Genomic DNA, 17,150 nt, shown 5'->3' on the forward strand with positions numbered 1-17,150 from the left:
GAACTCTTTACGCTCGATACTCTTAAAAATAAAAAACTCAGAACTGCTCCAGGAAAGCCAAAATAGTCCTAGTAGTACTTCAATAACTGAGTGCAAGTGCTGGCTTGTCTGATTAAGTAACCTGTGGAGTTCTTAATAACAAAGACAACTGCAATTCTGTTTTCATAAAAATCAGTTAAACTATGTTTTGAAACTATGTCTGTGAAAACTAATAGTCAGATAGAAATGAGCTATTTATAAACTTCAACTTCAGTTACTATGGAGGGACTGGAAAAAACTACCTAATGTTCTTTTTTGTTAAGAAGATTTTTAATAATTTTTTAAGATGTTTAAGAACATCTTTTTGCACATTTAACAAAAAAAAAATATATATCTTCCCCCCCCCCCCAAATATCGCTGCCACTTCTCTTGGCTTTGAATAAAATTCTCAGTAGCCTAATCAAAGCAACTTTCTAAAAGAAAGGGGGGGTTGGACTAGATGACCTTTGAAGGTCCCTTCCAACCCTAACCATTCTATGATTCTATGAAATTCTGTGGCTTACAAAAATCAGATACTACGAAAGAGTGAAGGTATTTTAAATTCAGAACTAAACTGCTAAATATGAACTATTTCAAACTCCTTTAACGAGAAAGTCCAAAGCTCCTGGCCTGCTAGCGGGAGCCCAGAAGCTCAGTGAGCACCCAGGGCTTTCCGTCTCCCCGCCATGTGCCCAGGAGCAGGGCTGCAGGACTGGGGGTGACTGCCTGGACATCGCAGCCCCACACCACTGCCGTCCCTCTGGCCATTACCCCATAGGGCAAGTGGGGCTGACAGCACCAAGGAAGGTGTCTGTCGGAAACTCCTCTTGTCCTATCAGGAACAGGAATTCATTAAAATATATCACACAAAACATCCCACAGGAAAAAAATGCCAACCATGTTTAGATCCGAACATTGCAAATAAAACTGACCATAGAGCACTGTATTAGTTAAGGAAGTCTTCACAGCTCACCTGCTTCCCCTCCGCCCTTTTCTACTCTAATGGGGCTACAGACTGTCTAAACTATTCTATAATAATGTCAGTTTTGAGTTCCTGATGCACTTTTTACGATTTCAAGGTCTGATGAGGAGCTTTCAGTGTTCCTGCTCCGAATATTGAAGCCTAACTTTGATGTCCTCATTAACTCCGTATCATCACTCCCCACATCTAAACAGATACTGATGTGCCGACATATACCATGCAATTTATATTATAATGCAGCATCAGAAATCATTTTAAGCCATCGGTTGGTCAAGTAATGTTTTGGGGATTCACATATCTTCCCTGACAGTCTCTACTCTACTACTCCTTGCAGAAAACTGAGTACCCATTAGGGTCTGGAAATAACTGCAATCTTCTTTTGTTGCCTTTTGAAACACTGTATTATTTTGTCACTACACATACTTACCCTCTTCTCTTTTCTCTATGTAAGAGCTTTAACCATCATGGAGATAATAGCTGTGATTTTTTAAAATTAGTAATACCTCTCTCCTACAGAACTTTACTCACAATTTCAAAGACTTTTGTAACAGATGGTAATGGAAATCTAGCACTTTCTCTCCAATATGTGATGCTATTCTGTTGTCAAAAGCATACTTGGAGAACATTCAAAACTCTTCTCAAGATCATCACAGCATTAATGGTTGAGCACACAGCATAACCCTCTGTTACGGTTGGCTGAGATATGCACAAAAAGATTTCATTACTCTTAATAATAAAATTTTATTTCAAAATATAAAAATCAGCAGAGCATTATCTCAAGATGTGGCTTAGCCACATCCGTGCCTTATTAAAAATACAACTAATTTCAGGTATTGAAATGCTTCTCACCTCTTATCCTCCCACAGTTATTACAGTGCCATATTTTGTGGCAAGCTCGAGTATTACACCTTTGGGGTACTACAGGACTGCTCGCTATCCCATTTCTTAATAAGCTCTTCTTTTTCAAATTATATGGAAAAGACGATGCTAAAGTTGAGATATTCATCACGAAAGAGGTAAGAGGTGCAAATACGTATGTCCCATTGACTGACAGAGCCATCTTAGGCAACACTTCTTTTAATTGGTAATTAGAGCACTCTACAGCTCCATGACACATGAAGTATGTTCTCCTTTAGTCTAGGGAAACTAAAGCACAAACATCAACCCACTCAGATTTACAAAGGTAAATCAGCCCTCACAACCGAGTTTCAAACACTCAGCACTGGAATAAGAGTTAGTTTCTCAACGTTTCACGGCGTTAAAATTTTTAAGAGCTCGGTATGCAACTGAACCACTGTAAAGATCAGTGGCTTCACAGCTCACAGCCGCAGAACTTGCACAGAATTGAGGCATCTACTCGTTGCCTACATCTGAGACTACAAACCTTACTAACCCTGGTCATCTTTACAGTCTACAGTTCACAATCATTAAAAATGCTCTAAGCCTTCCAGCACACCTACATATCCAGTACAGTGTTTTCCCCGTTCCACAACACTACAAGGGCTAAGCAGCTCGTATGAGCTCCTTTAGATTCAATAAAGAGGCATCCCTATGACTAACACCACTTCTATCCCAATTTAGGTGGTGCGCCCAGGAACCACACAGTTCATCGTAAAAAGCAGCAGCAAGAGTCCTTTACATTAAAGGAAACATCACAGCGTGTTACTACCTAATTTTATAAGGAAAATTAGCAGTCTTACACCTCTTCATCAGTGCTCTCTCCATCCTAAAACAGATTTAAATTTCCATTTCTAACCTTGCAAAGAGGACTCTAGCTACCACATTGTCACCAGTTACTATTTAGCTGAAAATATCATACAAACCCAGTTCCTTGTGAATGCTTCAACTAAAAAATGTGCCCCAGGTATTGAATTAAGATTTCCTGATGTTCAGGCAGATGTCTAAACAAAACCAGGTACCAATAGAGATCAAAACAGTACACACACACAAAAGCTACAAAAATTCCTTTAACTGGTGAAAAAAAAAAAAAAAAAAAGGTTTTTTTTTCTTTTTTTTAAAGAGAATAACAAAAGGGAGTTTTTGGAGGGGAAAAGAAGAAAATCCCAGCTCCCTTCAGTGGCACTGAGCACTGGTAATCTCCAAGTCACCAGTTCCAGCAACAACTGAAGGTAGTTAACAAATGATTGCTGTTGAGAGGCCCACACAGTGAGTTTTCTAGGATCACTCTTTGTACAGCAAATGAACAAATGTTCATAGTCAAGAAAAACCTATTAGAAATCCTACTCTTGGCAATCTCAGCAGAGAATAATGAAACGAGAGGAACATAGGAATTGAATAATTATTCACTGTATAGCACTGGAATTTTTGACCGAAGAGGAGAGAAAGTAAACAGGATGTGGTGTGAAACACTAAGTTGTCGTATTTCTGAAAGGGATTTCCTGGTCAGAAAAAAAGTGCAACATGGAACGTGCAGCACACGCTGGTACATTCAGTATCACTATGAAACACCAGCCCTGCTGCACACACACCATGCAGGTGCAGTGGCCATTTGTCTGGCATGTTCTGGATGTCCAAAGGCTTTCAGAACAAGTTGCCAGACATCTGAAAACGCTAGACGAGGGGCCAGAGCCCTTAAACTCTTCTCACACAACACAGCCAGGTGAAAAAGAGGGCTATCTCCAACGAAATCTAGATGTATGACAGCCCCAAGTATAATTCATATAGGGTTATTAAGGAATAAATGTTCCTTAGTATCCTCCCAGGTAAATACTATTACTCTAAGATAAGGATGCCTAAGGGTGCCTTCTTCCTGCTGAGTGTAATTGGTTACACTTATACAAGTCCTAAGCAAGCAACAGAAGTAGGCACGTAGAAGGAAGATGAAAAACAAGAAAAGCAATATAGGCAAATAAAAGCTTGTCTCAACATATGTAGCCTCTTGCTGAACTGTTCAGGAAGAAGAAATGCAGGGATTCAGGAATAAAAACTCCTTGCCCCTATCTATTGTAACCCATGGCCAGAGAAAGTTCTGAGGAGACTTGAGGTGTCCATTCATGCCCTGTGGTCCATTCAGAGTCATAAAACAAGGAAGTAATAAGATAAGAAGAGGTGAGAGAAAAAAATAGCAGAAGTAAAACCAAAACCTATGAAATCTGCCCAGTGAGATAAGTAAATCTAGCACTTAATAACTAAGAGCTTCATCCTCTCTGAGCACATTATTTCTCTTAGCTTAAAAATTCTAATAATTTTCCTTTCTTTGTCACTTGCACTGTACAACAAGAAATGTCATGCCGGAAAGGCTGAACCCTGCACACTGCTCAATGTTACTTTTGCCACCCTTAAGGTTGCTAAGGAAGGTTTGAAATGAGATTAGTAATATGCTGCCTTTTAGCTGTTTTTTTTTTGTTTTGGTTTTGTTTTTTAATGTATGGAATAGGCACTCATCATACAAAACACAACTTTGTGAATGCTTTGACTGAATACACAAAATAATAAAAAAAAAAAAAAACACCCAAGGAAAACACAGCACCTAACAGCTCTAGTATTGCTTAGAACTAATATAATCCAGTCATAGGTGCTTTTATCCTGATGGGAACAAAGATTTTTCTACAAACAACCGCCTTCTTATGACAGCATCATGCCAGAATCAACGGCATCTCAAAAAAAAAAATAAAAGGTGGGCAAAAGTACAGAAGAAACAAAGAGAAAAAGTTGTTCTCTGGCAGTACAAAGTAAACGCCTACAATTAAAGTTAACAGGATGAAAGGTAAGATACGGACACATACGGACTGAAAGATTTTGCATAGCTGGAAGAACACAAAGCCCCTTCGTTCAGAAGAACATATTCAGTAACTTGTGTTGAAGTTGTTGGCTCCATGGGAAAGGGCTCCCATCTGAAATATTCTAGGTGATCTCAAAAGCGGTCAAGCACTCAGCTAACATGGACACTTACCAAGTGCTCCTGGTAGGGAAGCAGGCAGTACAATTTGGGTGGGACGCTCACTGAAGACATGGACATGGGAAGGCTGAGCCCATCTAAAAGCTGCAGAGGACTGCAGGGCAGAGTCCCTGCTGAGGCCACACAGCTCATTACTCACAGCTCTGCTCCCTGCTCATCCCCTAGTGCCACCTCTGGATTCCTGTCTGACAGCACAGGTACACCAGCACAGTTCTCCAGCTCAAGAAAAAGCTAGTCACCTTCTCAGTCAGGTTAGTTTTCTCACGGATTAACAAATTAGATCAGCTCCCTGTGCAGTTGCACAAACACCAGAACCAACACAAGGGAGGAGGAAGGGAGCCCCTTTCAGTAGCAGTGAGTTCAGCCATCTCATGTAACTGCACTCTCAGACTAAGTTTCAACTCGTTCCTTCTGCATGCTGCTCTATGTCACCATTTCTCACTGCACCAAAGTGACATAAAATGCTTAAAACACTCCATGTAAATTGTTGTTAAAATCTTAGCCAGGTAAGCGGCATGTGATTCCAAACAAGTCTATCTGGCTCATTTTGAAACTTTAGCAAAGATTTTACAAGATGATCATACATCTGCAACTGTGAAAAGCTGAGGGGCATACAGCAAGAATGTGTTCAAGCTCTCTGTTCAGTCAATCTTCGACCTTGTCACAGCTGTTATTCAATGTGTACTGAATGCAGGTTAAAACAAGAAAGTAAAAAAAAAAAAAAAAAAAAAAAAGAAAAGAAGACTGACAAAAGCTAGCAAGTCCCTGTAAGGTATCTGCGCTACACTGTAGAGTACCTGTGTGTTATTTTGTACGCATAAGTGTTTTAGATATAAACTACGACAGAAAGTTTGATGAGATTTTAAAATGACCTACCTTTTTATATGTTTATAAAATTTATTTAATCCATCTGTGCCTTTTCTTTTAATAGCAAATGTTCTAAATATATTCACAGTTTATGAGCTTTACCTTTCAACATTTGAAATACTACACCGTAGGGAACTTTTCATAGGAAATATGTTTAACAACAAACATTGTTTTTACCTCTCAGAACCATTTCATTTGATGAAAGCAAACGTTCTATGCTTTTCTAAAACGCACTATCTACACTTTTAGAGTTTCTATACTTATGCAAAAATCCATGAGAATTTAAAATCAAGCCGTAACTAAATCACAATTACCATACAGTTGTTACAATAAGTATTAGTTTGACAGCTACGCAAAATTACAAGTTAAAAAAAATCATCGTAACTGTTTATCATAAAAGTTTAATTCTTCCACTTAAGTAACTTTGCATATGAACTATCATTATAAACTTATTATCTTAGATTAGCTGCTACAAATATAGGCTGTACTAACCAAATGTCGATGTTACCTATTGTAAAGAACCATCTTCAATTAAATTATATTAAACTCCATATGTTTGGGTAGGGCAGAGATGGACAAAAACTACCAGGCATGAATAAACATCAGAGACAACGACAGTTGACAGAAAATTTAAAATAACAACAAAATAATTCAATTGCATATAGTAGAAGATCTGGGTCTTAGAGTTGTGGTAGAAACCAAACAAGAATAGTAAGCTCCCTCCACTAGTAAAAATACTTCTCTGAATGAACCTGTAGAAGTATCCACAAGTCAGACATACACTCAACCAGAAACCTTATCTGTTATTGCCTATCTCTATTTCGCTTTCCAAGTAATTATGATGGTCTCTCAAACTATTGTATGTTCACCTGTTGTCTGAAGATCACATGGTCTGAAGACCAAGTTTTTCTCGAGTAAGTAACAAGTAAGCATGACAAATGTTATCTGCTATTCAATATGGGACTAGCTTTAGACTGTGCTACAAAAAGAGAGTTTCAGCACAGAAGTAAGCTTTTCTAACAGCTACAGAAAAAGGTCAAAAGTGGCAGTGTGCCCATAAAACCATCATAAATTCATTCAAGAGGCTGACAGCCTATGTAAGAGGGGGAGGAGAACATGGAGGACAGGAAGACCCTTTTCAGCCCCCTGCTCACGGCTACATTGTACACTCTTCAGTGGGAGCAATCTCTGCTCAGTTAACGCAGTGATTCAAGTTATTTCCATCAGCTCCCTCCCGTTCCACTATCTTCTCCTATTCCATGGGAAAAGTTATGTCACAGCAGGCCTGGCAGCAATGTCCTTATAATACTTCACCACACATTTCCTTTCAGTTGATAGGAATAGTGCCATTGCACAGACAAAACAGTGTCTGCAAGAAATAAGGAGCAGGATAAAAACCAGATGGCTGAAGTTAAGCGCAGGAAGACAGGAGCAACGCTTGTAGGGAGGAGAAATCATTTTGATGAGCTGAGACTGTGAACATGGCTCTTTGCACAAAGGGAACAGCCTGCCACGACACAGCCTGCAACAGCATAAATATGAAATGAAATTTGAATGAAATATTGTTATCTATATCACCTAAAGGCTAAATTCTTTTCAAGCAAGTACCAAATGAACATGACACACATTTTTTTTTTAATTTAACATCAGGCTAATGCAGCTTCAGCTGTTTAGATGACTACCTGTCAACCACAATCAAAAACACCATTTTGAAAAATGTGAAGTGATCTGTAACACAAGTAGAGAACACTGCTAGCATATTCCCTTACAGTACATCTATACCTTCATGATTTGCTTCCAGGCTGATATAAGCGATAGACATGACTCTTACATCCCAGTTCTCCAGCAACTGGCTCCATCCTTAACGACAAGTGTTATCAGCGACAGAGAGACTAGAAGCACCTACGCAAGCCCAGACTATATTTAACGTTCTGTCTAACATGGTTCAAATCTTTAAATCTTGCTGAAGACAGGATATTTTAATTCTTACTAAAACGAGGTGAACTCTAATAACCTAGTACAAGAGAACTTCAAGTACAAAATACGAGTCATAGTATTTTCCCTGCCCTTACTACAGTTAAAGTTAAAACAGTTCAGTCAATACATTTAAAATGTATCATTCATCATCATCTACAGAGCCTCCAGATGAAACTTTGATGAACTGAAAACAAGGTCTTCTACTATACTAAAGTATAGTACTAATACTGTCATATCAAGAATGGATTCAGTAAAATAATTTTTTTTTTATTAACAATCTGATTGGTAAAGGTACCAGGCATTAATCCAATGAGCTTATCACGGTGCTTGTCTTGGGACCATTCTCCATGTCATTTCAATTAAGGAATTACCAAAAACATGCAATTAATATTCCATTAAAATAGCAGCTATTAAAAAAATAACATTATATTTTGAAACCAGGGGATTTTTTTTTTTAAGAGAGAAAATAAACATCAAGCAGTTGTGTTTCTTCTAAGATCCCAGAAGGATTCACTCTTGCTCCTGTATTACGCAGTCTTAAATGACCTGGAAAATCCAAGCCTTCCTCATAGAATAGATGGCATGATCCTCAGTAGATGAGAACTGGCAAAAGCAATATAGAAATGACATGTCACTGACTTCCATTGAAACCAGCATGGCCACATGACAAAAAGTAGTTCAATAATCAAGAAGAAAGATTAGGAAGAACGGTAGGAGACCTTACTTTGCCATGTATGCAACTCCTCAGAGAACCTGGCTAAACACAGCTTCATGGAACAAGATTTTGGCAAAAAAAAAAAAAAAAATCATCCTTGCAATTCTCTGTGAAACAAGGAATCTAGAGCCTCACGCTCCAAGGATGTCCTGTTATCTTCTTACTTAATATTGACTTAACTGCTTCTAAAATGCAATGTCCACAATTCAGGAAGGGTGACAATAAATTGGAGAGGATCCAGAAGAAAACAGAGAGAATAACTGAAGAATTACAATAATAATAATAATAATAATAATAATATCTGCTAACAAACTTCAGAAGATTATTTATTTTTCTTACTAAAGAGAACATAAAGCAAGAAATTAACCAAAATTCATAAGAATTCATATTTGGGAAAGCATGAGTTATAATGGGATTTTCACTGTCGATGAAGCTATAGTGAGATTCAGTGGCTTGGAAACTAAAGGTAGCCTGCTTCAGATCAGAAATAAGAAACAAAACACAAATCAGCCATTTGTATACTTTACCAAGAATTGTGCTGAATTTCGCCTTATTTGAAAACTTTAACTGCATCTTCTAAAACGTGAGCTCTAGTTTCAAACAGGGATTAAAAAAACCCACAACAACAACAAAAAAAGAAGTCCTATGGCCTGCATTATGAATAGGTCAGACTAGATGATTGCAATAGTCCTTCTGACTTGATAATCTATTAATCTTATCAGACAGATCAGAATACACGCCTGACCACGTTCAGGACCGAATGCAGTGTCATCTACAGGCGCATCTATTTTGACGGTATATTTTTAGCCTGAGACTATTTTTTTTTTTACCTTTAAACGCCGCCGAGATTGGAACTGCAGATACATCAAGCTAGAGACATAAAAGGCAGGCGATAACAAAAATCTCATCACGTAGAATACACTCGTTTTAGTTGGCAGAGTTACACAATCAAAAAGCAATCCGAAGCCAATAAGATATCCTGTATTTTTCCCGCACTTCCCGGAACTTTACGGAACTCTCCGTGGGACTGAATCGCTGCAGAGAAGTTTTAGCTGCGAAGAGGCTCCGCACGCCCGACGGCAGCGCTTGAAGAGGAACGAGGATAAAACCAGCCCGAGCAGAGCGAACAACAACGCAGGAATAAAGGGCGATAGAAGGGGGATGCTGGCGCGGCGCGGGGCCAGGCGGGTGTTCCAGCCCGGCCGGGAGGCAGCATTGTTCCGGCGGGCAACACCGGTGCCCGCGGCCCCAGGCGTGCGGAGCGCTCGCCCCGCCGCCCCCGAGCCCCGCTTCCCTCCCGGAGCCGGGCAGGGACGCGTGAACTCTTGAACCCGCGCCGCAGCCCAACGGGAGCCTCCGGGGCGGAGAGCAGCGGCGCGCCCCGCACGGGGAGACCGCCCGCCCCGCCGTCGTGGGCCGCCGGCGCCCGGGGACGGCGGGAAGCTCGCTCCGGCCGCCCGCCACCCCCCGCCCGCCTCGGCGGCCGTGCCCACAGACGCGGAGGCCAGGCGGGATGCGGCCCGTCCGCCCGCTCCCCCCGCCCCGCCTCACCCGCCACTGGGCCCTGCTCGCCCCCCCGCCACCCGGCCTCGCCCCGCCGGAGGGGGCCCCTCGCCCGGCCAGGCCCCGGCCCAGACCCCGGCCTTTCCTGCTGCAGCCCCCCCGGCGGACCCTCCTCACCTGGGCTTGAGGCTGCCGGCGCCCCGCTCGTAGGCCCAGGAAGCGGCGGGCTGCGCGGCGGCCGGGGCCAAGGGGTCGGCGAAGCTGGGGGTCGTCGGGTAGTTCCTGTCCATCATCGGGGCAGGGCGCGGGGCCGGGACGGCGGGGGCTCCGCTGGGGCCCTGAGCGCAGGGCGGCGACGGCGGCGGGGACCGAGCGGGGCGGGTGGGAGCGGCCCCCCCTTGCCTCATGCGGGGCGGGCAGCGCCGTGGCCCCCTCCCCGGCGCGGGCCAGGCCGCCGCGTCCCGGCCCCCCTGCCCTGCCCTGCCTCCGCTCCCCTCCCCTCCCGCTCAGCAGCGGGCGGTGGCGGCGGGCGGGCGGCTGAGGGGAGCTGCGCAGGGCGGCGGGGGCTGCGCGGCGGCCAGGCGGAGACCCATGTCGGGCTGCTCTTTCCCAGGATGCACCTCCCCCGCCAGCGCGCACTGGGGCTCACGGGCTTCGGCTCCGTGGCCGGGGGGCAGGGAGGCCGCGGCGGAGGGGGCCGCCGCCGGAGCGGCCGCCAGCAGCGCCGGCGGGGGGGCGGAGGAGGCGAAGGAGAGGTCTGTGACTGGGGAACGGACGGCCGCGGCCTGACGGGGAAGCGCGGCGGCTGGAGGGGAGCGTGGCGGGGGGCGGTAGCCGCCACCGGGGCGGGGTGGGAGGGAGGCCTGAAGGCGGGGACGGCCGGGCCGGGCGGTGAGGCGGGGGAAGAGGCCGGTTTCTCGGCGAGGCCGCGTCAAGTGAAGCGCTGTCGCTTTGTTGGAGGGGCCGGGGCGGGGCCATCTTGTTCCCGTTGAGTAGGGGCGGGGAGAGGCGTCAGCGGCGGGCAGCGCGGCCTCCGGGGCGACGGCTGCTGCCACCGCCGACAAGATGGAGGCCGACGGCCGCCGCTGCCACCCCGAGGCGGCGGGTTGCCTCACGGGGAGCGTATTGTAAAGCAATTTGTAAGGCAGCTCTCCCGCCCTGCCCCGCCGCGGGAGGAGGCACCCGGGCGCGTCCTCCGGCGGTGGTGAAAGGGGGTGGGGGGGGTGCCAACCTGCGGCCCTCCTGACAGAAAAATGTAAAACTGAAGGAGACTATAAAAGAAAAATAAAAACCATGATGGGCGCAGGAATTCCGTGGGGCTGGGGGGGGGGGGGGGGGGGAAGTGTCATCGCCGCGTTTCCCCTCAGGGCAGCCCAAAGCCCTGGCTTTGCTTCTTCAACCGGTGCTCAGCGGTTGGTCATCACTCTGAGGATGCTTTACAGAGGTTAAATAATGTAAAAGCATAGCCTTTTAGCTATTTTTTTTTCTTTTTACAAGCTAAAAGCCTTTAATATATATAGATGTATCAGAACTTTCCAAAAGGCTTAGGCGTTCCCCATCAATAAGTCTGAATAGGAGTCTGAATAGGCCAAAAGTCCAACAGCAAGAGGATCAGACAGAAGGAATATTTAAGTATTTAGAGCAATCTAAGCCACCTGGTGCGCAGACTGTAAATTCCTCTATCTTTGGCAGCATGCTTATTAAAATATAAGGGAAACAGGCACCAGCTGCACAGAACAGGGTAGGAGCAAAGGGGATATCCGTGTTGGGCAGGGGGATGGTGGGTGAACTGTGGTGTCTCGCTTTCCTTGTAGGTTGAAGAGATGCAGGCTGGGATGAGGAATGCGCCTCGGAGGTAAAGATGAGGAATATGCACTTGAAAAGAGGGTGACTGCACCTGAAGGCACTGCTCAGAAGAGGAAGGTGTATACTAATGAGTAAGTCAGTCTTTTGAAGATTCAGTTTGTAGTACTCCAGGCAATATTGAACCACAGAGTGAAATGAATTTTGTAGTGAAATGCAGAGTTTAGAAACTTGACTACAGCCAATCAGATTAGATTCTAAGAAAAAAAAACCCAGCATTTGAATGAAAAAGTCAGTATTAAATGAGAAAGCAGAAAGGTAAGAGACTTCAGGAGGAAAAGCTGAGGTTCTGCTTTTCTTATGCCTAGTTTCAAGAAGCAGCAAAGTCAGCTGTAGGAAGAAATGCAGCCTTGGACCTGGAGGGAAAGGTAAGTGTGAAAGTCATCAGCACTGACGAGACTGAGCGAAGTCATCCAGAGGCCAGAGCAGAGGGAGGAGGGAGAAGAAGAAAAGAAGCTACCAAAGCCAGAAACCAGCAGAGTGAGTTTTCCTTGTGTTTGCATAAGTTAGCACCTGTATTGCTTGCAGCTGGAGGAGAGTACGTGGGGGGTGGGAGACCTTCTTTCCCGGGGAAACACGAGGGTTACTGTTTTACATATGAACGAGGCCCGATGACAGAAAATTACTCCAGTTTTATGCTAATGATGGAGCACTTACGCTGTTGATACTACTGAAAGTAGCATTTCCAGCGGGGAAGGACCTACCTTTTTTTTTATTTCCCTGCAGGATCTTGGCTAATCTCCATTATAATATTACACTTAGAGTGCATTAGGTCCCTGAAGTGGGCCATACATGGACCGAAGTGCTACAAAATGCCTTTTCCACCTAGCTGCAGTGTTTGGTTGTCTGGAGAGAGCGTGTTGGTGTGGAGCTACCTTGCCACAAATTTGGAACAACATATTGGTAAATTGTACCACTGCTAGTGTTTTGTTTGATTTTTCTCAAGTAATGGCAACATGAACTTTAAAGAGTACCATAATGTTGTGTATTTTCGTTACAGGATATTTCTCTAAATTTAGAGAAGGGAAAGGGGGTGTTAATGCTGTTAGATATGTGGCTGTAAAATCATATTACATGAGTGACCAATTATGAGTGGCGTTACTCAGGGATTGGTATTGGGACCAGCCCTGTTCAACATCTTTGTCAGCGACATGGACAGTGGGATAGAGTGCACCCTCAGCAAGTCTGCCAACAGCAACAAACTGTGTGATGCCGTCGACACCACACTGGAGGGGAGAGATGCCATCCAGAGGGACCTTGACAGGCTGGAGAGGTGGGCCCATGCCAACCTCATGAAATTCAACCAGGCCAAGTGCAAGGTCCTGCACCTGGGTCATTGCAATCGCAGGCACAAATACAGGCTGGGCGGAGAATGGATTGACAGCAGCCCAGAGGAGAAGGACTTTGAGGTGTTGGTTGATGAGAAGCTCAACATGAGCCAGCAATGCACGCTTGCAGCCCAGAAAGCCAACTACATCCTGGGTTGCATCAAGAGAAGCGTGGCCAGCAGGTCGAGGGAGGTGATTCTCCCCCTCTACTCTGCCCTGGTGAGACCCCACCTGGAGTACTGTGTTCAGTTCTGGAGCTCCCAACACAAGAAGGACATGGACCAGTTGGAGAAGGTCCAGAGGAGGGCCATGAAAATGATAAAAAGGCTGGAGCTCCTCTCCTATGAGGACAGGCTGAGAGAGTTGGGGCTGTTCAGCCTGGAGAAGAGAAGGCTCTGTGGAGACCTTATAGCGGCCTCCCAGTACCTAAAGGGGGCCTACAAGAAAGATGGGAAGGAATTCTTCAGTAGGGCCTGTTGTGATAGGACGAGGGGTAATGGTTTTAAAATAGAGGGAGGTAGACTCAGACTGGACACAAGGAAAAAATTTTTTACAGTGAGGGTGGTGGAACACTGGAACAGGTTGCCCAGAGAGGTGGTGGATGCCCCATCCCTGGAAACATTCAAGGCAAGGTTGGATGAGGCTCTGAGCAACCTGATCTGGTTGGAGATGTCCCTGTTTCTTGTGGGGGATTGGACTAGATGACCTTTAAAGGTCCCTTCCAACCCAAACCACTCTATGATTCTTGATCAAAAAAACCAAGTACTAGTTCAGCTTTACAGGCAGGGAAACATACACAGTAGTTCAGACCACTAAATGAACTAATTGTCAGTATACCACAGACACAGCGTTTCCCTGAACATGGTTGGAGCAGATCCTCTTTCTTGTAATCAAATGGCAAAGTTGAGTGAAACAGAAGTTGTGACAGCTGTTGTTAAGTTTAATTTCTTTGACATGGTTTTAATAGAGGTGGAGCAGACTGAAAACTTAATCGTTAATGTTCGTAACCAGCAGATAAAGTTGTTTTATCCAGTAGTTTGCTTTTCTTGTGTATGAGATAAATCTACTTGTCCTGAGACCAGCCGGTGAGACTTCTGCAGTTTTCTTGTTAAACTGATCCCTGCTGCTTGTTGCCATCCTCTGTCGAGGAAAGCGGCCTGGAAGTTTGTATGTTTTATCTGTTTGTAACCAAAAGATACTTTGTAACACTGTTCTCTAAGACAACAAAAGAGTCTATTTAAGAGTAAGTGCTTTTACAGTATCCTGGTATCCAAGATACTTATAAACAGCTTTTCTGAAAGATCTGTCAGTGATAGAAAAAATCCTTTGATAGATCCTGTTAATTACATATGTTATTTTAATGTGTAGATCAAAGTGTACATATTAAGATGTGTATTTAGAAGTCATACTAGATATGTTCATGTTTCTGAATATTGAAAATATTCAGTAAGGAATGTTTTCATTTCAAATGCAGCTATTATTTGATGTTTAGGAACTGAGCTCTAACACCTTCCAAACTCTAGTTCATAACATGAGTGGCTGTAGCCAGTAATGATATTGTATGTGCTTATCTCTCAAGTCAAGAGTTTAATATAATAAATATATTTTGCCAAAACATAAGCTGATACAATTGTTCACTCTATTTAAGAGCAAAATCTTAAATTACAGCACTGTTACACAACATGTGCAGCATACCAGCCTGGGGCAGTACTGAATTTCTGTTGCTCCTTTCTTTCCCTAAATGAACAGTCTCCACTTGGAAAAATAAAGTAACAAATCCTTTACAGAGACAAGAACATCATGTGAAGGTTAGGAGACAGACTTAAGTACTTAAGGTAACGCTTTAATAGGAATCATCTGCCTAAGGTCCGAGGAGTGGTCCTCAAAGCTGCAGCCCAGCCCAGCTGCCGCACCACACCTGTAGGCAGCAGGGCTGGGTTGCGGCAGCTGCTTGCTGACACCCAAAGGAGAGAGCCTTACTCTCCTTCCCTGCTCCACCTTCCTGCTCCTAGCGATACGCTCTGGCCATAAGGTGAGCAGTAAATTCACTCTGCTGGCAAAAGAACATTTACTTTTTTTTGCCAGAGGTCATTTTTTTGTAATTTCACTGAGCTTGTTTTGAGTCAGCTTGTTTTGCATCAAGTGAGTGCTGGCTCAAGGCAAGCAGTGGTAGCGTGCAGCCAGAAGCAGCTGGGAACAAAAGGAGATGACAAGAGAGAGCAGGGAACTTTTACTTTTGATGATGAGATGTTGACTTGGCTTGTGGTATATTCAGTATAGAAATCTCTGGAGTCTAGGAGTGCTTGAGGATGCGGATGGTAACAGCGTCTGCCGGTACACCAGTTCAGCCACAATCTGGCCAGCTCCGTTGCAGAACTGTGTTAGCTAATATACACTGCCCCTTAGGGAGGCTTTCCTATTTTCCTCTTTCTGTTTAAATAATTTAAAGTTACACAATGCTGAATGGCAATATTGCTTTTTGAGGCCTAGTTTTGTGTTTAAAGTGACCGTGTGCCAAATGAAATGCAGGATCAAGCTAATGGGTAGTTGGTAGTTTTCTGTGATTTGATCGTAATTAAAACCAATATATCAATCACAAATTCAGGGCCAGAATAATGCTCCAGTTAACACCTGGTGTTGATTTATTTATTTGTAACAGATTTATTCATTTAGTAACTTCTTTATTGCTTAGTGTACTATTGTTACCCAGAAAAATGTCAGCCAGTGTTTGAGTTGAGTGTGATTGACTATTTTGGCTGTTGTAGATGTACAAGACAGGCCAGGCAGAAGGCTACGTGGTATGTTACAGCTTTACGGTACCACAGATGTTAAATACCAGGATAGCACCACTAAGAGTCCTTATGCATGCGGCAGCAGGTGTTACTGAATGGGGTGATTCTTCACAGGGCCAGCAGTTGCTGCCTGTGCTTTTGGCATCCTTTTGCTGCAGGTACAACAAACCTGGCTCTACAAGGCTTTTCCAATGTCTCTCTATCCTCTTATGTCCTCATCTTCCACAGAGGACATTGCTCCTGTCCTTTGCCTTTCTGTAACACATGATGTCTGGTTTTGGTCTTGTCCTTGCTCTTCCCTCATACTTAAGTGTCACTATTTTTTTTTTTCTTTCCTTAGGAGGTTTTCAGCTAAATCTGTAAACTGTTGGTTTTGCAGCAAAATTCTTGGTATGCTTCAGGGCAATTTTTGATGGGCTGAAAAGAATCATGGAAGAACAGTCAGATGCACATGCTGGATCAGCAGCTTCAGCTGTTGTTGATCAAAGAAAGTAGTTAAAGGCATGGCATGCGGTTAATGTTGCAAATCTGAGATTACAGTTTGGTTGTTGAAAGTGGACAAAAAGGATCGTATTTCAGTTCATAATAGCACTTTATTTTGGAACTATCACAGTATCATAAATAGTTCACTAACATACACAAACATCTTAGTGGTTAGCTTTCAGTGGCTAACCATTTGTCAACAAAAGCTCTAGAAATGCTTAACCGTTAGCCTTGTGCTGAGATAATGAATCCTCACAATTGTTTGAGAATAGTGTTCAGAGACTTTGGGACTTTCTTTTTTGAAAACCAATGTTTCAAAGATAAAACATTCAAACACTTTTAACAGGTGTGATCAGATGAAGTTTGAAGAAGTTCAGGCCAAAGCTGATCTGAGTCTGACTTACTAAAAAATTCTAAAAAGAGCACAAAATAAAATTTGTGTAGTGTCTTTCTCTGTTAAACATTGATGGATGGTAGGCATCCACTTACAGATTCTGAATTTAACGCCTTTGTGCAGGCTTTGTATGTGTGCTGCCAGGCACATGAGTAGCAACAGGTAAGTAGATCGGATATTATGCAGTAATAACATGGGTCTTGGTTAGGCACATTATTACTCACTGACTGTTTTTTTGTTGTTGTAATTGTGATTCTGACCAAAGCAGAAAACTGCAGTTGCTTAACAGATTAGATTTTGCATTTAATT

The 17,150-nt window shown here is 43.7% G+C and overlaps 1 protein-coding gene and 1 long non-coding RNA gene across 4 annotated transcripts in view; one reads left to right on the plus strand and one right to left on the minus strand.

The window, feature by feature from the left end:
• Positions 1–10,728, minus strand: part of QSER1 (glutamine and serine rich 1) — a 45,527-nt gene extending 34,799 nt beyond the window's left edge. For 2 of the 3 annotated variants that reach the window (XM_086748090.1, XM_086748091.1), the window contains exon 1: positions 10,159–10,728. In XM_086748090.1, coding sequence (XP_086604216.1) covers positions 10,159–10,388 — 230 coding nt within the window. In that variant the 5' untranslated portion in view covers positions 10,389–10,728. Of the gene's footprint in view, positions 1–9,389; positions 9,961–10,158 lie in introns of those variants that run through there. The other variant, XM_086748092.1, reaches the window with a different exon arrangement.
• A 290-nt stretch (positions 10,729–11,018) lies between these two features.
• LOC147600611 (uncharacterized) lies at positions 11,019–15,106 on the plus strand. The gene is made up of 4 exons (XR_015258612.1): positions 11,019–11,120; positions 11,796–11,918; positions 12,153–12,324; positions 12,951–15,106. It is a non-coding gene; the product is annotated as an uncharacterized LOC147600611 (long non-coding RNA).
• Positions 15,107–17,150: the final 2,044 nt, after the last annotated feature.

This window comes from Chlamydotis macqueenii, chromosome 5, assembly GCF_036417535.1.
Source record: "Chlamydotis macqueenii isolate bChlMac1 chromosome 5, bChlMac1.mat, whole genome shotgun sequence".
Classification (NCBI taxonomy): Eukaryota; Metazoa; Chordata; class Aves; order Otidiformes; family Otididae; genus Chlamydotis; species Chlamydotis macqueenii.